Source organism: Vicugna pacos, chromosome 16 (genome assembly GCF_048564905.1).
Source record: "Vicugna pacos chromosome 16, VicPac4, whole genome shotgun sequence".
In the NCBI taxonomy this organism is placed as follows: Eukaryota; Metazoa; Chordata; class Mammalia; order Artiodactyla; family Camelidae; genus Vicugna; species Vicugna pacos.
In genome coordinates this window covers 62,098,624-62,118,873 of record NC_133002.1, presented here as the reverse complement: position 1 = coordinate 62,118,873, position 20,250 = coordinate 62,098,624, and the positions used below count along the sequence as shown (strand labels likewise).

General features: G+C 67.1%; 1 protein-coding gene across 4 annotated transcripts in view; it reads right to left on the bottom strand.

Annotated features, from left to right (window-relative positions):
• Window positions 1–366: 366 nt before the first annotated feature.
• The window catches only part of BAHCC1 (BAH domain and coiled-coil containing 1), a 60,566-nt gene continuing 40,682 nt past the window's right edge, over window positions 367–20,250 (bottom strand). For 3 of the 4 annotated variants that reach the window (XM_072939823.1, XM_072939824.1, XM_072939825.1), the window contains exons 5-28: window positions 17,879–19,624; window positions 17,498–17,606; window positions 16,992–17,200; window positions 16,703–16,861; window positions 16,301–16,464; window positions 15,813–16,146; window positions 13,973–14,806; window positions 10,439–10,638; window positions 10,197–10,333; window positions 9,615–9,725; window positions 7,458–7,578; window positions 7,061–7,343; window positions 6,215–6,397; window positions 5,808–6,109; window positions 5,499–5,606; window positions 5,259–5,403; window positions 5,053–5,167; window positions 4,891–4,966; window positions 4,659–4,767; window positions 3,846–3,965; window positions 3,523–3,699; window positions 2,239–3,422; window positions 1,506–1,742; window positions 367–946 (exon numbers count right to left, since the gene is read on the bottom strand). In XM_072939823.1, the coding sequence (XP_072795924.1) occupies window positions 740–946; window positions 1,506–1,742; window positions 2,239–3,422; window positions 3,523–3,699; window positions 3,846–3,965; window positions 4,659–4,767; window positions 4,891–4,966; window positions 5,053–5,167; window positions 5,259–5,403; window positions 5,499–5,606; window positions 5,808–6,109; window positions 6,215–6,397; window positions 7,061–7,343; window positions 7,458–7,578; window positions 9,615–9,725; window positions 10,197–10,333; window positions 10,439–10,638; window positions 13,973–14,806; window positions 15,813–16,146; window positions 16,301–16,464; window positions 16,703–16,861; window positions 16,992–17,200; window positions 17,498–17,606; window positions 17,879–19,624 (7,370 nt within the window). In that variant the 3' untranslated portion in view covers window positions 367–739. The remainder of the gene's footprint in view (window positions 947–1,505; window positions 1,743–2,238; window positions 3,423–3,522; window positions 3,700–3,845; window positions 3,966–4,658; window positions 4,768–4,890; window positions 4,967–5,052; window positions 5,168–5,258; window positions 5,404–5,498; window positions 5,607–5,807; window positions 6,110–6,214; window positions 6,398–7,060; window positions 7,344–7,457; window positions 7,579–9,614; window positions 9,726–10,196; window positions 10,334–10,438; window positions 10,639–13,972; window positions 14,807–15,812; window positions 16,147–16,300; window positions 16,465–16,702; window positions 16,862–16,991; window positions 17,201–17,497; window positions 17,607–17,878; window positions 19,625–20,250) is intronic. The other variant, XM_072939826.1, reaches the window with a different exon arrangement.

Here is a 20,250-nt window from a genome sequence, read left to right as displayed (position 1 = left end):
CCCCCATCCTTTCTTCCCCAGGAGATGGATTAAAGGGAAGGAAACGAGCGTGACTTCCATCTGACACAGTCCCCCCAAGAGACCAGCGGGTGAACCGGGGTCCTGTCCCACCTGACCCCTGTGCCCGCCCGCCCCTGCTCCCAGCCGCTTCTGTGTCCAGATGCCCCAGTGGGAACTCAGCTAGGCTGAGGAAAACAGTGCATTTTCAAAGAAAACCCCCCAGAACAAAGTTCCTGCACACACACAGACACACACGTACACACACACACACACACACCCCCTTGCCACGCGTGTGGGGAAAAAAAAAATCCGTTTCCACTTTTTTCCCATAAAACTTCCCCCAGAAATACACTATTTACACAGAGCAATAAATAAGACACACACCTGATCTCTGCCCTCCCTGCCGGGGGGCAGTCGGAGGTACTAGGGGAGATATGGCTTGGATTCTAATCTCTCGTGAACTGCCAACGTGGGAAAACAGAGGGCTGGCGGGCCCCGGGGGGCACAGCTCGCCCTCCGCGGTGGCCGGATGGGACTGGGTTCCGGCCAGGAGCTCTCGCTTTCCAGGGGAAATAATAAAAAAGCCCGGGTCCTGCCTTGGTGGGTTTGCATATTTGCTTAGACCTGCCCTCCGAGGTGCGGCCGCCTCCTGCCGGGCTGCATGGGGCTGGGCGCGGCTGTCCGTCCGGTGTCCTCGTGTCTGGGCGGCGGGCCGCCCGCAGGCCGGCCGGGCTGGGGCTCAGCACAGGACGGGCACGCCGTCGGCCGTCACCAGGCGCCCCGTGGCGGGGTCGTAGGTGCCCGCCAGGTAGTACAGGTCCCTCCGGCCCTGGTGCCCGGGGCTGCGCGTCATCTGCTCGTACTGCTCCCGCCCCACCACCTGGCACTTGTGAGAGATGGTCTGCACGTCGTTCTCGTCCTCATGGCAGGACTGGTACAGCGCGTTCTGCGGGGTGGGGGCGAGGGCTGCTCAGAGTCCGGCCTGGCTCTGCCTGTGCACCCCACCCGATTGGGCCCTCGCTTTCGGGAGGGCCACTTGGATCAGCTTATAACTGGCGGGGGGCCGGCGCCAAGGGCCACTTCGGGCTGGCAGAGTTGGAGAAGTGCTCGTTTCTGCACCGCCTGCAAACATGGTTCTTCCAGGGAAGATCAGAGGGTGCACTGGGATGTCTTCTGTTCTAGGGGGACATCGGGAGGCAGGGACCAGAGGGCCCGTGGGGTCGGGGGGTGGGGCAGATTCCCGAGGACAGGAACTGCTTGGTGCTACGAGGTGCTGTGGGTCACAGTACCCCCCACCCCCCACCAAAGGTGAAACCATCACTGGAGGCACAGCCAGGGAGGGACCCAGGTGGCCTGGCTCTGGGGCCTCAGCCCTCAGCCATGTTGCTTCCACCCAGGCCTGGAGGTGTGGGCACCGGGGTGCTCGCAGAGGACCACTCCCCTCGTCCGACCCCTCTGAGCCAGCCCCGGCCCCGGCCCCGGCCCCAGCCCCGCCAGGCCCCTACCTTCCCGTCGCTCTGCCGCTTCCCCAGCTTGGTCTCCTCCGGGTGGTAAAACCACTTGACCTTCACCACCATGTTGCTGCCCCACGACTCCCACATGCTCTCGATGCGGCCAATGTAGGGCAGGTTGGGCCGCCCGGCTGACAGGAAGACGGCACAGTCCCCAACGCGAAGCGTCTCCTTGCCGCGGACGATGGCCTTGTAGAACAGCTTCCTGGCCTTACCCTTCACGCCCCGCCTCTGTGGGAGACACGGGGCAGCGGGCAGTGAGGGCCCAGGAGCCTCAGGACAGGCCGGGGAAAGGGTCGGGCGACGCAGGACAGAACAGCAGAGAGAGGGCACAGGAGAGCGTGTCTTGTGTGCAAGCGTGCGTGCTCGGGCACCTGCGAGGGCAGCGCAGGGCAGGGCAGCTGCTGCTCACGACAGCCACAGATCAGCACGGGGTCAGCCACTCCGGGACTGCCCTGCACCGCAGGTCCTGACAGCAAGGCCATAACTGACTCTAAAGAACCTTGGATCTGAAGGCAGGGAGGACGAAAACCGTGAACGACGCTGTGTCCAGCCACAGAGTGTCGGCAAAGAAAACGCCTGTGTCTGCGCAGCGAGCCCCGCGCAAGCCCGCGGTGTCGTTTACAGACCAGGAAAGACGCTCAGTACAACACCGCCAAGTAGAACCAAGCACGCGGCACAGGGCGGAGTCGGGGGGACCCGACACCCGGGAGCCGGGCCCACCTACCTGCGTGGGGTTCCCTGACCACTTCCAGAGCTGCCGGGCGGGCAGGAAGGCTGAGATCTTTGGCCGGTTCTCCACGGAGGGCAGCCGCTGCCTCCGGGACAGCTCTTTGGCTTTGGAGAAGCTCAGGGCCTCCTTGCGCTTGAGCCTGGGTCTGCCACCACTGGGGCCGGCGCCTGCGCCCCCGCCGGCCACTGCGGCCCTGGACAGGAAGCAGCGCTGGGCGTGCGCATGCGGGCCGCCCCCCTTGGCGCGCAGGGCCTCGGGCTGGGCCAGGAGCGCGGGCACGGGGTGGGTGAGACAGGTCTGCAGCAGCAGGGCCGGGTCCTCCTCGTCCGAGCTGTAGGAGGAGGCCTCGTCGTCCGAGGAGCAGAGGCTGGAGGTGGACAGGGAGCCCGAGGAGGAGGAGGTGGACGAGCCCGAGGAGGAGGAGGACACGGACAGGCGGGCGAGGAAGCGGGATGGCACGCCGGGCGCCAGGCTGGGCCCATCCTCCTCCTCGTCTGAGTAGGAGCTGTGGCAGTCACTGTCACAGGGCAGCGGGTACTCGGCCTGGCCCGCGAACTTGCGCAGCGCCAGTCCTACGGGCAGCGGGTGGACAGGCGACCGGCCCTTTCTGTCCTTGCCCGTGAGGGCGGGGTGCCCGTAGCTGGGGCTGGGCAGGGCCCGCCCGGACCGGGGCCCAACATCCTTGTCGCCCGCGTGCAGCGCCTTGCAGTTCTTGCTCTTGGGAGAGGTCACGCCCTCGTGGTCCAGCTTAACCAGGAACTCGCCGCCCGCCCCCCGCCGCCGCCCGCCCTTCTCAGCCTCCGCCCGCTCGGCCTTCTTGGCCCGCAGCAGCTTGTGGGTGCCCCCAGGCAAGCCAGGCCCGGCCCCGCCCACGAAGGGCGAGTAGGAGCTGGCCAGGCTGCTGAAGGAGTCCGCGCGGAAGCCGTTGCCGAACACGGGCGCGGCCACGCTGTGCACGGGGAACAGCGCCTCGCGGGCCCGCAGCTTCTTGGCGCTGCCGTTGAGCTGGAAGAGGTTCTGCAGCACGCCCGGCCCCTTGCCGCCCGCCACCGCCGCCGCCTTCCGCTTGGTCTGCGCCACGGCCGACCAGCTCAGCAGCGGGCTGCCCCGACGGCCCAGGAAGTGGTCTGAGGCCCCCGCAGGGGGCTTGGCGCCGGGGGGCAGGAGCTCTGCCTTGCCTGGGGAGGAGCCCAGTGGAGTCAGAGGAACTGCCCGCCTGACCCCCCACCATCCCAGAGGGTGCCTTCCCACCAGAGGCCCGGGTGGTCCCGTGCATACCAGCTTTGTCTTTGACGATGGATTTCTTGCCAGGGGCCTTCGAGGCTTCGGGGCCATCATGGGCCTTGGGAGACAGGCTTGGGGCGGGGGCCTCACTGGGTGGGGGTGCCTCGCAGGAAGCTTTCTTGGTCCTCCGGCAGCTGCTGGACACCAGCAGGGCTGGTGAGGGCTCCGTGCCTGCAGAGTGGACCAGTGGCCTTGGCGCTGTGTCGCTGGGGTGACGGCCTCCCCTCACTCCCTTCCAGGGAGGGCTCAGCCTGACTCCGGCCATCAGGGCTGACCCGGGAAGAGAAGGACCCCACCCTGGGGGCCCTGGGGCTCACATTGGATCTTGAAGTCTGGAGGCAGCAGCCTGATGTTGGAGACGGCGATGTGGCCAGTGTCCCCATCGTCAAACTCCACCACCACGGAGTCCAGGTCCTCCTCCTCGTCACTGGAGGTGCCTGGGGACAGGGCCCACCTAAGCACGCAGCCCTCTGCTGGGGGCCCACAGATTCTCCCTGGTGGCTGGGTGGCCGGGATAGGAGGATGACAGGATGGGCTCCCGAGTGCCTGACAAATGATGCTGGGACATTTTGCTCCCTGATCACATTTGACCTTGGAGCGGCCGTGGCCGCTGGGAACAGCCCGCCTTCCCCCCACCTCCCCTCCGCCATGTGCAGTGCGGCTGGAGTGACAATGTGACCGTCATCCACTACCCCCATCCTGGGGCACACACACAGGGATGCGGGGCCCTGACCTCTCCCTACGCTCACAGGCATGTGTGCAAACTCATGGGCCTCCCACCTGCCCACCTGCCCACCTGTCAGACCCCTGAGTCCCCACATCTCGTGCCTGAGTGGTCTGAAGGATTCACCCAGGAGAGCTGGTGCCCAGGTGACCAGCCCCAGGTCCGGGCCTCTTGGTCCCCCTCTCTGCTAGGACTTCTGGGCAGCCGAAGGCTCCACCCTGTCCTCACACCTTTTCCTGGTGACTAGAGCGCTGATCCTACTGTCTGCTCTGTCTGGCCAGCTCTGGCCTGGAAAGGCAGGGTCCCTTGCATGGCACTCGGAGTCTCGCAGGGGGCCTCGTGTCTGCGGCTTTGCCTGAGGGGAGGGGCTGGCTGGCCTCCCTGGGGGGCCTTGAGTGGGGCTCACCTCGCACCACGTTGCCGGGGTACAGGCAGCGGGACTTCTGGCTCCAGTAGGCGCAGACCCTCGTGCCGGGCGGGAGGTACCGGCTGGACTGCGGCCGGACGTCGAGAACCTGCAGGAAGAGCCGGCGTGGCGGGCTGTGAGTGGGCAGGGCTGGCCCAGGGGTGCCCGGGAAGGGCTGGGTGCGGCCAGGCCCACCTCCCCGGGTGGTGAGCCGAGCGGGGTGTCCCCTCACCGCCTCCTGCAGCAGCTGCTCCAGCGAGTATATCCTCTGCCGGTTGCCTCTCTCGCCCTCGATGACGATGCTGTAGCTGTAGGGTGTGGGGCGGGGGGCAACGTGAGCTGGGCCTGCAGGTCCACCACCGCCCGCACCTCCCTGCCCACGCCCGGGCCTCACATGTCAGGGGGCTGCAGGGTCCTGACGCTGCCCGCGTACAGCAGGCTGTCCTCCTTGGGGATGAGCACGGGCAGCCCGTCCTGCAGGTCTTCCTTGTGGATGGTGCAGGAGCGTGCTGGGGGGACGGGGGGTCAGCATCTCGCCCCTGCCTGCCTGCCCGCCCACCGCTGTCCCTGGACGCTCGGCGCCCCCTCCTAGCTGCTCACCCAGCGCTGCGCTCTGCTCAGCACTCAGGGGCCCTCTGGCCTCCCCCTCCTCCTCGTCCTCCGAGAGGCTGCTGCTGTCCTCGAACTCAAAGTCATCCTCCACCGCGAAGCTCTCCAGCAGCCGGCTCACCGCCCGGCCCTTGCCCTGGAGGGGTGGGGGAGGTGGCCAGAGGGGTCAGCTCCCTCAGGACGGGGTGGGAGGGGTCAGGGCCCCCTGGGCCCAACGTGGGGGGGTGCTACCTGCTTGCCGACGGCCTTGGTTTTCACCTTGCCCGCCTTCCTGCCCCTCCCCAGGATGGCCTTGGCGTTGCGGGGTGACAGGGCGATGGACAGGGCCCCGTTCTTCCGCTGTGGGATGGGAGGAACTGAGGTGAGGGTGGCACCAGCCTCCCTGCCCACAGCTGACCCTGAGTGTGTCCCCGAATGTGAGTCCCAGGTGTGGCTCGGTGTAGCAGAGGTGGAATGAGGGTCCCCCGAGTCCTTGTGCATCTGCACCCCCCCGCCCCGGCCCAGTGCTCTCGGGTGCCGCAGGTGCCCTCCAGCCCTCACCCGCAGCGCGGGCGGGAGCGCTGTGCTCTTGCGTGTGGCTCTCTTGAGGCGCTCGCTGGCCAGCCTGCTGCCCTCCTCGTGGCAGGCGAAGGCCCGGGCAGGGCCGCAGAGGGCTTCCCTGCAGGGTGTGGCCCCCGGCTCTGCCCGCAGGCCGCCCGTGGCCTTGCCTGCGGCTTTCTTCCGGCTGGGCCCTCCTGGGGGCCTGCGCCCCGGGGCCCGCTCCAGCTTGCTGCCCACCTTGGCCTTCACCGTCCGCCGCTTGACCTTGACCTCACTCTCGGGGCTGGACAGGCGGCAGGCACCTGTGGGAGGGAGGGAGGGTGGGAGGCCATTGCAGGGGCCCCCCGCTGCCTGCCGGGGTCCTCACCGGCCAGGCCTACCCCAGCCCGCACTCGCCCCCTGCGTACCTAGCAAGCCCTGCCTCTCCTTCTTCTTCTTGGCCTTCTGGTTGGCCTCCATCTTGACCACGGAGGAAGGTGAGGGCCCCAGCACAGCCACGCGGGCCCCAGCGTGCAGCGCCAGGCCCGGCTCCTTGAGGGGAGCCTCTGTCTCCAACAGACCCTCACAGTTGTCACTGTCAGAGCCGCTGCCTGGGGGGAGCCGAGGGTCCAGGTGACTCGGTGTCGTTGGAGCAGCATTTTGGGGTGGGGGCAGGAAGCTGACTGCATATGCGGATTTCCTGGGGGCAGAATAGAGCCTAACCACTGTCTTCTGGGGGCTGATTCAAGGGCAGACACCTGGGCCAGGTGAGGGTGTTTGGACCAGAATGAGCAGAATGGGGAAGGGGCACCCCTCCTGAACCTCCCTCATTCAGCCCATTTTCCTTTCTGCTGCTCTGGGCAGGGGGGCGCACACTTCGCAGGGCTGGGGGGTCCCCCTCCCCTCCTCGTGCTCCTGCCAGGCGCCCTCCTGCCCTCTGCTTCCTCTTCCCTTCCTTTGTTCCTCCTCAGGCCAGCCCAGGCCTGGGGGAGGGGCAGGGTCTGGCAGGGAGGAAGCATCTATTTCCAGGCTCCTTTTTCTGGATGTGCTGTTTGCTGGGGGCCAGATAACCCCTCCGGGCCAGCCCGGCCGGAAGCTGCAGGAAGACGGGCTGGCGCACACAGAAGGGCTATTTTTTCCCCCTTTCCCAGGACTTATCCAGCGGCCTCTTTCCTCCCTGTGGCCTCCCGGGTCAGGGCCCTCCCTGAGCCCTGCCCAGGTGAGCCCCAGTGACCACAGGGGTCCTGGCTGTGCTGCCCGGAGCAACCGCTTGCCTGCGTCATGTGCCGTGGCCCCTGCCTGCGGGGCCGGGAACGTCGGGGTCTCCCTGCTGCCGTCGGGCTGTGGGTGCCGGGCGGCCCCCGACACCCTGGTGCTCTTGGCTCGAGACAGCTTCTTCCGGAGGCGCCCCCCAGGGGTGGCCTCCTTCCGCCGGAAGGGGCTGAGGCTGGCCGGCAGCGCCTTGCTCTCGCCCTCTGGTGTCAGCCGGGCCACCTTGTGGGCCACCACGGATGCCACGTCACCCCGGCCGCTGCTCTTCTTGCTCCGAACCTTCTCCTGTGAATGGGCAGGTGGCGGCTGCACTCACGGGACCCTCAGCCAGAGCCAGGGCCTGAGGCCCGTGGCCTCCCCACTACCGGTGCCCGAGGGCGAGGCTGCCATGGGACTCACCGCAGAGGCGGGCTGCAGGCCCACGTAGGCGCCCTTCTCCAGCCGGCCTCGCTTCTTCGCGGGCTCGTCAGCGGCACCCCGCAGCTCGGCGCACAGCAGGCCAAGGCTGGAGCGCACCGCCCTGGGGCACGGGGTGCAGGTGGGCACAGGCCAGGTGCAGGCACACATGGGCACCTGGGCCTCGCCCCCCAACAGTCCCTGGGTCATGAGGTGTGGCTGAGTGTCTGGGAGACCCCCTTATCCTGCAAGGGCCCTGCCAGGCTCCTCGGAGCACATGAGAGCTGCTGGGGGCGTGGAGGCCAAGCCAGCGCTGAGCACCCTGGGCCCACTGACTGGGGGAGAGAGGGCCAGGCCAGGGCCCTGCGGCCGGCTGGGCCACTGTGTGCCCCCGTCTACCTGGAAAGCGGGGAAGGTAACTGTGCCTCTGCAGGGCCGGGGCGGGAACACGCAGGCCCCAGGCCTGGCCCTTCGTGAGTACGAAGGCCAGTGGTTGCTGCCGTTGGGAACAGGGGCTCCTGAGCACGGGGCCCACTCCCAGCATCTCTGCCGCTGCCAGCAAGAGGCTGACGGGTCAGTGGCCAGAGGGACCTGGCCAGGTTCTGCCTCTGGGCCCCCAGGGACCCCAACTGCTGGGCTCAGACCCCTCAGAGCTTCGTCCTCTGCCCTCAGTTCTGGGTCTCAGATGGGGGATTCTGCTGTGCCCCGCCACCCAGCTCCCACATGGGGCCAGGGGAACTGCTGACTCAGTGTCCCTGGGCCCATGAGGCCCACAAGTGTGAGGCTGTGAGCTTGGCTGCCTGGCGTTTGCCAAACTGGGGCTGGGGGCTGGGCCTCTCACCTGCCCCCTCCCCTACTGGCGTAGTATTAATGAAAATGAGTCACAGATGGAGGCTGAGGGCCCTGGGCCCTGGCCTTTGCGGCCAGAACTTTCACCTTCCTGCCCAGAGAGGCCAGGCAGGAAGCCGTCCCATGGCCACGCTGGGCCCCCCGGGCCTCCCACTTCCTGCCTGGGTCCAACTGTCGGCAGGGCAGCCACCGCAGGGTAGGGGCCTCACGGAGGGGTGGAGAGAGGGTGGGAGCCCGGGATGGGGAGGTGGTGGGAGGGAGCCCTGACCCTTAGGAAAGGAGGGCCCTGGACTCGGCCTCCTTCCCAGTCTAGCCAGGGCCTGGGTTCTCAGGTCAGTGGAGGAAGTGGCCACCACGCAAGCACCAGGACGGGGCTTGGTGGGAGGTGGGCTCGAGGGGAGAAGGGCAGCCTCACCTGGGCCCTCCCGCAGGACCCTGCCCGGCCCTGGCTTTAGCCGTCAGCCCCTCCCCGTGTGCTGGCTGGTCCTCAAAGTGGGGAGCCCCTGTCGGGTGACACCTGGGCAGGGCGGAGGGACTGCCCGGGGAAGCCCCCCAGCCACATGGCGCGTCCCTTCCCCCGCCCGCAGCCAGCCGGGCTCTCCCCTCCTTGTAACCTTCTCCGCATTTGCTAATGTTTTGTGACATAAAGCCCTGAGATTAATTTTTTGCCTCTGTCTTAATTGAAGGAACCATTTAGTGCCGATTTAACTATTATTACCAAATCATCAGGCTTGATGCAGTGCGCACACGCCGCGCCAATCGTGTTTGGAGGAGCTCGAGGATTTATGCAAATGGGCCTGCCGGGAGAGGCAATTTGTAGCCGAGAAGGACAATTATACCAGGCCTGGGAGTGCGCCAACGACTGCGCCGGGCGGGTAATGGATAATAACCGCGTGCCGGCAGCGGCGCGCAGCACCGCAGCGTGACCAACGACTCTACATGGTGCAGATAAAGAGGCCTTTACGCAACGCCACCTCGCACTCAAGGGGCTGGGCCGGGGCCGGGCGGGGCCGATGCCACGGCTCTGGCCACAGCCCGGCACGTGGAGCTGGTGTGGCCACGCTCCAGGACCGCAGAAGGGCTCGTCTGCACTGGGACTCTGGCCCCGGTCACTCACCATGGCTGGCCTGGGGTTCTGGGCAGGGGTGCTGGGTCTTCAGGAGAAGGTGTGAAGGGGGCCCAGCAGCTCTGGGAGCCAGAGAGGAGCCCAGCCTCCGCAGTCCTGGCCTGGAGAGCACCTGGGCCAGCCCGGCCCCACCGCGTGACCTCCAGCCCCAGGCACCCCGTGGGGCCCATGCACTCAGGACTCACTTGACTCTCTTGCCATCACCAGGGCGCAGGGCAGGCAGCAAGCTGGAGTATTTGCGCTTCCGTGGCCGGCCGGGCCCACGCCTGGCAGGGCTCCGAGAGCTGTCATCTCTCCTGGGGGCCGCAGGAGGGGTGGTCAGAGGCTGACGCCTGCCCTGGCTCCCTGACAGGGGTCCAGGCCCTCCCAAGACTTGGCATGGGGAGCCTGGCCCCTAAATGGAGGGCAAGGCTGAGCCATGGTCCCCCCTGCCCCCTCCATCCCTGCAGCAGTCCTGCACACGCCAGTCAGGGAAGCTCGCACTGCAGCTAAGGCAACTTCAGAGGTTCCCTCTGCCCCGCCAAAGCCCCAACTCCTGCCCTGGCTTCCCAGCCTCTTCCCCACCACATCCCCCACGCTCCCCTCCCTGTCAGTTTGCTTCTCCTGCTGGGCGAACACCTCATCCTTCCACTGCCTCTGGGGACCCTCCCAGATCTGCGCCTTTGGCCCAGCTCAGCCCAGCACACACGGGTCAATTCCATGGCCTCGGGCTGGGCCGGACTGGCACCTGCCCCGAACCCCAGCCCTGCCGCCAGCTGGGGCCGTACTCGCGGTCGTGCCTGCGCTGCAGCCGGGCCAGCTCCCGCTGCTTCTCCTTGAAGCGCCTCTGCAGCTCCGCCAGCTGCACTCGCATCTCCACCTCCTGCGTGTCCAGCCGGTCGATGGCTGCCTTCAGTGGGCACACCTAGCAGGCAGGGGCACAGGGGCCTGTGAGCCCAGTGGGGGCATGATGGGGGAGGCCCCCCAGGATGGCAACAGGCAATGGGGGTGACCAAAGCCCCCCACTCACAGGCTTGGTCTTGGGGATCCAGGTGTCCTTGCGCTGCAGGATCTGCATGCGGGGGGTGAGCGTGGGAGCCCTGCAGGGGCCAGCGGGGAGGGGCGGGGCTGAGACAGCAGGGCTGTCCAGGCCAGCGGCCTCCACCAGGGACCAGGCTGAGGCCAGCGTGGCCAGGCGCTGCAGGTTGAAGGCCAGCACATGCTCCTCCTCTGCGGAGGACAAGAGGGTCAGCGTGTGTGTGGGCGGCGGGCCCCACACTGCCCCTCAGACAGAGGCTCGATGTCAGCCTGCATCTCAGCACAGCCTGGACGCCTCCCTGCACCGGAGGCTGCCTGGCTCTGTTTTCGCTCTCTTCCAAATTCATGAAAACCCAGAGCGTCACAGCTCTAGTAGGTGGGGAGGGGTGGCCCAGCAAGGCGACAGAGCCAAGCCGTCAGAGGGCAGCATCCATTCAGGGGACAGGCCTGGAACGGAGACTCGGGACCTAGGGCAGCCACAGGGAGGGAGTAGTGGCAGAGATGGGGGTCTGGCACACACAGGTGGGCTGGTCCCACGAGGAGCTACAGCTGTGGGTGGGGGAGCCAGCCAGGATGCCTAGAGCGAGAGGTGTCAGTGGGCAGTCGTGATTTTCAGAACACACAGCCAGCTCTGCCCTCCAAGATGGCCTGGGACAGCAGCACCCCAGCAGCAATGAGCACACCTAGCACCCTGAACTTGGCATCTAACGTCCTCTGAGGAAAAGAACCCGGCTCGTTGGAGAAATGGCTGATTCCAGGGGCAGGGGAGGCCTGGGGTGAGCTGGGAACACGCCAAGTGCTCAGAGCATGACAGGACAGTCAGCTCCCCCGTGAGCCAGCCTATGAGCCAGCTGGAGAGGCCAAATCCAAGACAATTCCATCACCAAATGGCGACAGTGTCAGACTGTGACTGACTGAAGTGAGCAGAAGCCCACGAGTCACACTGACATGAACTCATGGGCTAGCAACACCATTTCCAAGTCCCTCGCCGTGAAATACTGAGCAACTGCACAGGGGGATGTGCCCGGCCGCCGCCTTGATGGAGCTGGTGGTGTGACCTACCCTGGGCCGCGGGACAAAGCACAGGTGGACACTGAAGCTCAACCCTCTGGATGCAGTGCCAGGTCAAGGCCACCAAGACCCTCAGCCAGAGGTGGGCGCAGGGTCAACGGTGCCCTGGGAGTGAGGGGGAGGGGCTCTCTCCTCCCACCCCGAGCCGGGGCAGGGCTGTCTGCAAGCCCCGCTTCAGCTAAGAGTTCCACAGGGTCTCCCCATCCCTGGGGGTCACTGAGCACTAGGAAGCCCCTCTGTTCCTCCCTGCCCCTTGCTCAGTCCTCCCTGAGCCCCCGCCCCCTCCTCAGGCTAAGCCTGCTGAGGCTGAGGTCCTGCAGGGGAGCCTCGGGGGATGCTGGGCTCTTCTCTGGGCTCTAATAAGACACCCTGCCTTGTTCTCTGGCTCAGGGAGTCGTGGGGGCAGACAGTGACAGCCCCAGCCCCGGGCCTGTTTCCGGAGAGGCATGGGACTGGGCTGTGCAGGCCAGCTGAGGGCTCCCCAGGCAGAGAAGAGGACCCAGGTTTGGGCTTCCCCCCACCAGCCAGGCCCGTAGAGGCTATCCGGGCAGGAGAAGGTGGGAGGCGGGGGTGCAGGTCAGCAGTGCAGGTCCAAGGGGAGTTCTGGGGGCAGGGAGGACCTTGACTCAGCTCATCACCTGGTTTCAGGCTCACACAGGACAGAAGGGGCAACCACACCCTGCAAGGGACAGGGCCTGGCCCCCCCCCAAGTTTCAAGGTGGGTGGGAGGCTGAGGAGGGACCATGCTCTTGACGGCCCCCCAGGTGCAGAGAGGGGTGTTCTGGGTGCCTCGGGGATGGGACCCTGTAGGCCCTCCTATCCATCACCAGACAGGAAGTATCCAGCTCCCTCCCGCCCCCTGGCACGGAGGTCTGGGTGCAGGACTTAGGCCCAGGCAGGAGATAAGCCAGGGTCCTGCAGCCGAGTCCGGCTGGTGGGAGTGGGGGCCACGTCGCCTTCCTGAACCTGGCTGCCTCCTTACCCCCACTTCCCTCCCCCGGCCTTAGACCAGCCACTCTGCCAGGCCTGGGGGTGCTTCATGGGACCTCCTCTGGGGAGCAGGGCAGGAGGCCCTGCTGCCCCTCTGGGCTCCTCACCCCTCCCTCTCAGCTCCGGCCTGGTCCCAGGACATTCCCCTCTTGCCTGTCGCCCTGTGAGTCCTGCTGTTTGCTCAGAGAACGAGCTGGTCTCCTAGTTCACGTCAGGCAGAGTGGCCACTGAGCTCGCGGGGAGCAGCTCTGGAGCTGAAGGGGCTGCGCCAAGTAACTGGGACAGAGGGAGGGCGAGGGCCCGGGGGTGACGGGAGGCGGGGTGAACGCCTGGGGGCTGCAAGAGGGGAGGGTGGGGTGGAGTGCCAGCGGAGGCAGCAGTGGGACACACGTGGTCTACACGTGAATGCTCACTCAGTGAACGGGCACTGGTCCAGCAGGCGTTCACACGCACAGCCTGGGTGGCCACACACATGGCACTCGGCACCGGCTTGGCTCGGGACACTCTCACAACAGCCACGCTGCACTCCCGAGGCCCTCCCGAGGGGCCGGACCCGCACAGGCTCCGCACCTTACTCCCCCAGCACAGCGGCGGCCCCTCTTCAGACAGGGGAGGAGTGATACGGGGCCTTCGGGGAAATTAACTTTACGAGAACCTTTTCTCATCTCCACGCAGACAAGAGGCGCTGGAGGCTGGCCGTGGGCAGTGGGGCGCTTCCCGTGTTGGGAAAACCAGCGGGACCTTGTTGGGTCTTTTCTATAAATATCGACGCAGCACAATGCTGGGTAGGGCGCTCCCCCCACCCCAGAACGGGGCTCCAGCAGGGAGGGCCTGGGGGTCCCCGCGGGGCACAGCGGAGGGCTGGAGAGGCCCAGCAGGGGCCAGCCCTTGGGCGCTGGTCCAGGTCTAGCCACAGGGCAGCACCAGCCCTACGCCTGCACCCGAAGACCCGGGGTGGGGGGGCACGCAGGGAGCCCGGGAGCCTCTCAGACGTGTCCTGAGCTGGACCCCGGGCAGGCCCAGAATCGGGAGCTGTGGAGCTCGGGGCTGGAAGCTTGCAGAGCGCGCGCCATCTTTCCTCCTGGCTTCCGGGCTGTGAGGTCAAGGTTTAGTGACCTTGCCCTTCTGTGGGCCTTGGCGTCCCCGAGTGTAAAATGGGGACAACCTTGAGACCCCCCTCAGGGGTGCCCACAGCAACGGGAGTGCTGCCTGGAGGCCTCCCTGATTCCTCCGTCAGGGCACAGTCCTGGTCCTGAGGCCCTGCCCTCACGGCCCAGCCAGCACCCAGGGCTGGGGGTGGTACAGCGTGCACACACCTGCCTATGGTTTCCCGACAAGGGGCCACGCCATGGGGACAACCCAGCAGGGCTGAAGGCCACCGCCTGGCCGGCTAACCCTGAGCCTGTGCCAAGGGTCCCAGCTCCAAGGGTCCCAGCTCCCAGGGCCCCAGAGGGGTGGGGCTCACCTTGCAAGCCGGTCTCAGTCCTCTGCTGCTGGATCTCCAGCTCGGCCAGCTCACTGAGCAGGGCAATTCCATAAATCCCTGAGCTACGGGGCAGGGGAGCTGTGCTGGGTGGCCCGGGGACAGCAGGGGGCTGAGGGTCCAGTGGGCCTTCGCTGGGCAGATCCCCCAGGTCGATGGTGGCTGCCACCAGGGCATCCAGACCAGGCAGCTCCCTGGGCCGCTGGCTGTTGTTGGGAGTCGGCCCCCAGCCCTCCTCTTCCTCCTCCTCCAGCTCTTCCTCCTCGAACTGGGCCTCATCCCTGGCCTCAGCCTCCATGGGGGCCTGCTGCTTGCCGTGCTCGGCCTCATCCAGGGCACCCAGGGTCCCCTGCTGCTCCACAGCTTGGGGGCCGGCCCCCAAAGACGGCCCTTGCTCTCCCTCCTCCCTGCCCTCCTCCGTGGTCCTCTCCTCTCGGGCCCCTCCCTGAGTGAAATCAGCCTGGCCAGTGGCCTCAGGGCCCCCTCCCTCGAGGAGGGACCCACACTGCAGTTCTCGCAGCCCCTCCAGTGGGCTGGGGCCCTCTGCCTTCCCCGGGGCTCCCCGCTCGGCAGGGTGGGGGGTGGCGGCAAGGTCCTGGGTGGCCTCCCTGGCCCCTGAGGGCAGCCCGGTCTCCTCTGGGCTCTGAGGGCCGTGTAGGCGCAGCTCCCCGGGTGGCAACGTCCTTGCCAGCTCAGGCTGGGCCCCTGGGGGAGCGGTTTGCATAGTTTTGGGGTCCGAGAGGTCAGATGAGTGCACACTGGGGGGCTGGGAGAAGCCCGAGCCGGCCACGGGGCACGTGTATCCGGGAGGCAGGTCTGCAAAAGAGAGAGCAGCTAGGGGTGAGGGTGGGCCCGTCACAGGGGAGAGGACAGCCTCAGATACCTCAGACCCACAATGGGGAGGGAGGGTCCCCAGCCAGCCCTCCGCCTGCGGAACGTGTGAGGCCAAGCAGGGACACAGGAGGCCGCGGGGGGACTGGAGGGGAGGCCCCCGGAGCCAGGGCTCCCAGGGCCCCCTCTCTGGCCAGGACAGCTCCTGCCACAGCCTCGGGGGTCCTGGGGGGCTGTCTCCAGCACATGTGGTGTGGCTAACCAGAAAAGGGGGGTTTTAAAATAAGATACTTGAATCAGGGCTTTCCCTGAACCAGAACGAGTTGGCAGCCTGTTGGAGGCATTACGCCCCATTAACTACAATAAAAAAAAAAATAACTAAGGCAAGAAAAAAGTCTAAAAAAAAAAAAAAAAAAAACCCCGCCACCTCGGCTGGCTCAGTCTCCTTATTGTGGAATTGGGGCGGATTTTATGTTCTCCACACGGCTTCCAGTGTAAACTCTCGGCCTAATTCGGAGAGAATCAAATTGCTGTGGGGGAGCGTGCGGGCGGGCAGGCGGCTTCAGAGGCCTCGGCTGGGCCTGGACCCTCCAGCGCAGGCCCCGACAGCGGGGATGAGCTCCCTGGCCCAGAGACATGGCTGCTGCCCCGCGGTCCTGCCACTGTCCCTGGCAGCCAGGCACGCTCTCAACCACGGGGCCCCAGTGCCGGCCAACTGGGCCTGGCCATCCTGTCCCATCAGCCAGGGATGGGGACCCTGAATGCTTCTCCCAAGGGTCACCCAGGATTGTGGAGAGAGAGGAAGAGGAAGAGCAGGTGTGGACAGGTGACCTCGCCATGGGCCCTACCACAGGGACTGGGGAGGTGAGGGAACCCCTGCAGGTGCCAAGCCAGGCAGCCCTACCCCCATTCAGCTGTGCCCATTGGCAGGTGACAGGCCTTAGAGTGGAGGGGGGAGGGCCGAGGCCAGCCCAGTGCTGCCTACTCTCACCTGGCTCCAATGTGCTGAGGTCGGCTCTGGGCCGCTGGCCCTCCCCACTCTTGTCCTCGGTGCTGGACAGCTTGGAGCCAGGCCTGGGGCTGCCGGTGGGGCAGACGGATAAAGTGCACGGGGCGCCGGGATTCGGCGGTGGTGTAGGGCAGCTGGCGAGGGGCTTCAGGGCGGGAGAGTGGCAGCAGGGTGACAGCTTGGCAGGGCCTGCGGTGGCGGGCGTGGGGGCGCCCTTGGCCGTGGGGGTTAAGGCAACTGGCTTGTGGGTGGACTTCAAGGCCTTCTCCTGGGCGGGCTCCTCCAGCTCCAGGTGGTGGTCCTCGGGCTTCTGCTGCTGGGGTGGGGAGAGGCTCAGCCGGGCTGGGCCCCCTGCTCAGGGCGGCAAGAGCGGGGAGAGGGGGGGAGTGTGCAGCCGGGAACGCCTGGGCCAGGCCAGGTGGCAGTAGAGGGAGCCAGTGGTGCCCTGGGTGTGGCCGAGGGGCGGGTACCTGGAACTGGGCGGCCCGCTGCTGCTGCAGGGCGTAGAGCTCCTGCTGCCGCAGGAACTGGGGCCGTGAGTAGACAGGGAGCTGGCCTGGGTGCTGCACGTGGGAGGCGGGGCCCCGGCCCCCGTACATGGGGGGCCACAGCGAAGCCTGGTCCATGACGTCAGCTGCGGGCAGAGCCAGAGCGGCCATCAGCCCCAGTGGGGACAATGGGGCACCAGGCTGCATCCCAGCCACCGAGCTGGCCTCTCCCAGCCCTCGCCTCCTGCCCATCCACCTCACACCCGTCTCTTCGTCCCCGGCCAGGTGCCTGCCTCGCTGCCCCTTCCCCAACCCCCACGGGGGCTGCTCAGGCCCGCTGGTGACAGCCCCACATGCAGACAGCCCAGCTGGGGAGGCCCTTACCAAGCGCATGGGGGGTGGTGTGGGGCGTGGGCTCAGAGGGCAGGATGACTAGCTGTGCGGGGGTATCCTGGGAGAGGGGGAAGACGGGGGGCATGGAGCCGGGCACGGAGGCGGGGAAGCCGGGGGGCAGGTTCTGGTGCAGGGCGGGGTGACCAAGGCCTGGGGAGACAGGGCACAGAGGTCAGGCAGTGCAGGGCCGGGAGCAGAGCCCCAGGCTACGGGCTGTCAGCCCCCGGCCAGTGCCACCACCATGCCCAGCCAGGACCCCTGCCCTCAGAGCACTGCTGACCATAAGAATGTCCCCCCATCCATAGGGAGGGGCTGCGGGTGCGCGGCAGCCAGGGTGGGTGCGCAGGGTGGGGATGGGGGGCCGGGTCACCGCTCAGCTGGCTGCTCTGCAGGGAGGAGCCCCCAGCGATCATGAGGTGGGGGGCCAGGTCTCCCGGGCAGCCGCCCGATGTGTGGATCCGGGCGAACTCCACGAGGTCTTTGTTGTCCCTGTACATCACAGGGGTGGGGCGGGGCTCAGCACAGCCACCATCCCCACCCAGCTCCTCCACCCCAGCCCGTGGGGGTCACACTCAGGTGGGCCAGTGGCATTCCCATTGGTGGAGGGGGAGTTGGCAGAGCCCCCCCAACATGGGCGGAAAGCCCGGCAATGCCGGGGCCGCGCTCAGCCATGCTGGAGACGGGCCACAGACCCCGACAGCCCGGCCATTAACCCCACGCAGCACCAGCTGGGGAGCCAGAGGTGTGGTCTGGGCCCCACCCCGAAGGCCACAGCCTGGTTCTTACTGCAGCAGCAGCTCTCGGCCAGCGAGCCCCAGGCGGTCCTCGCACAGGCGCACCCTTTCCTCTTCGGCCTCCAGGTCCAGCGCGTGGGTGGAGCGGGGCCCACTGCCAGCTGCACGGTTTGGGACAGTAGAAGGGGTGAGGGTTGGGGCAGCTGGGGACCAGCAGCTAAAGCCAGCATGGACCTCATTTCAAGCCGTGGGGCTAAGGAACTGGAGGGCCTCACAGGGAAGGGGCAGAGCAGGGCAGCCCCGGGAGGAGCTGCGGATGTGGGGAGGTGGTGGGTGAGAAGGCCCAGGGCCCCACCCGGGGAGCCTTGGGTGGGTGGGTGGGGCAGGTCAGGGATACCCCACCCTCGCCTCCCTCTCTGTGGAGGGGCCATACCTTTGAAGGCAGGGGCTGCCCGGCCCTGCCTCCCCGTGTTGGCACCGTAGGCCGCCTCCGACCGGCTCACCGTGTCCTTCTGCCGGGCCAAGGCCACTGCTATGCCCACAGGCGGCTGCCGCACCTCCCCGTCACCATGTGGAGCGTCGTGCTCCCGGCTTCGGGCACAGTCGGGCCTTTCCACGTCGCCGGGGGCCTGGCCCGGGCCCTTGGAGGCCGGGAGCTTCGCGTCCTGCTGGGCACAGCTGGCCTTCAGGCCCCCACGGCCCATGAAGGGGGCCTTCTGGCCGACTACCAGCGCTTGGTTGCTGTACTTGAGCAGATTCTTCATGGCCGAGACCTCGTCGGGCGGGGCGGGCAGGTCCTGCGGCAGGAGCGCGGCCTGCTGCAAGGGGCTGCCAAAGGGGTCCAGGTAGGCGCCGGCCTTGCGCTCCTCACTGATGGCCATGGCGGCACCCTGGCCGGACTGGACGCTCCACGGGGGCGGGGGCGGCCCGCCATAGCCCAGGGATGCCAGCTCCAGAGACCTGCGCTTGGCCTCAGCCCCGCTGCCTCCCGGCTCCGCCTCGGGGGCTACCGAGTGCTGCTGATGCCGGATCCGAGCCACCTTCTGGGCCCCAGGGGGACCCCCAAGGGCCTCCTTGTTGGCCGTCTTGTCTAAAGTGCAGCAGGCCTGGGTGACCTTCCCGCCCATCGGGTCCTGGTGACTTGGCCGGGCACAGTCCTGCGAGGGAGCAGGCAACTCAAAGTAGCTGCTTTTGTCCAGGCCCCCTTTGGGGAGCCCAGGGAAGGAGGCCTCGGGGCCGGCGCTGTCCAGGTACTCCAGGCCCTTCAGCCGGGGATTGAGGGCCACCTCAAAGCTCCCAGGCCTCCGCTCGCCCTTGCCCTCGGCCTTCAGGTGGGCATAGGAGACCCCGTAGGGCGCAGAGTGGTCAGGTGCTGCAGCCCCCTCCAGGTGCCGGTCTTTGCCTTCACCCGCCACGGCACAGGCCTCAGCCGCCTGGAAGGGGCGGCTCTTTTCAGCCAGGTGTCCCACAGAAGGCACGAAGGTGGGCCCGCTGGCCTTCAGGTCCCGGGGGACTTTTTCCTGCAGGGGACAGAGCCCGTCTGGGCCCCCACGCAGCTGCAGGCAGGGGAAGGAGCCAGCAGCCGTGCTGAGGGGCGGGGGCGGCCCAGCGGGCAGGCCGGACGGCACCGTGTAGGATGCGGCGTGATGCAGCATCTGTCTCCGCTCCAGGCACTCGCTGAAGGCGGGCCCGGGCTCTGCGGGGCCCACCGCCTCCTTGGCGCAGCGTCCGGAGGCCGGCGCACCCATGCCGGGTCGCCCCAGCACGCTCCCCGCACAGCTGGCCAGCGCAGCCCGGCCCAGCTCACCGTCCAGCACCTTGGTGTTGAGGAGACAGGAGGCCAGGTGCTTGGGGCGGCCCTCACAGGCGCCGCGGGCCACGCTGCCCTCCTTGCAGTGCGTGTCCCCAGGCACAGGCAGCACCAGCTTGTGCCGCATCCTGCCACCGTCCTCCTCCGCCGCCGGCCGCTCCTTGCCCTCAGCCGCCTTGCTGGCTTTCTCTTTGCCCACGAGGAAGCGGTCAAACTCCTTGCTGCCCTTCTGCAGGTGGCCGGCCTCGCTCCGGTCGCGGCTGCAGGAGCCGATGGGGTGGCTGGGGGCGGCCCGGGCCACGCTGGGGAAATTGTGGTTGGCGGGCAGGAGTGTGGGCTGAGGGGGCAGGTTGCGCAGGTAGAAGTTATCTGCATGCGGAGAGAACTGAAGTCAAAGGGACACCCGGGGCCAGGGCTGGAGGGCGCAGTGCCCCCAGGAGAGTGCTCCAGGTTCCCCCCTACCCCATCCCCGCCACCACCCGGCTGGCACGGACTTAAGGGTCAATGTCTGAGGAAGGTTTAAAGCTGTAAAGCATCCGTAACGTAAGCTTGGCCACTGTAACCTTTTTCAAACATGCTGTTCAATGACATTAAAGACATTCATCTGCAGCCTTCATCCCTGCCCGGCTCCGGACCTTTTTCCATCGTCCCAAGCTGGAATTCTGTCCCCGTGAAACGCTGACTTCCCATGCCCCAGAAGTTCTGATTTATGTTCAGCCCCCAGGGATGGGAGCTGTCAACTGCCCAGCCCCCGTGCCCAGCCTAGCACCCAGGGGGATTAGCAAAGGGAGGGCGGGTGGACGGGCGTGGGCAGCAATGTGCCCTGAGCAAGTTGAGGGGGGATGAGGTCTGGGGCCACAGGCACCCCCCTGCACCCCACACAATGCTGGGGGAGTGTAAACTGGCTGGGTCCTTGCAAGTAGCCGTCAGAACCTTAAAAGCTAAGGAGGCTGTGGGCTCATAGTTGGGGGATGGCTAAGTGGACAGCACATGAC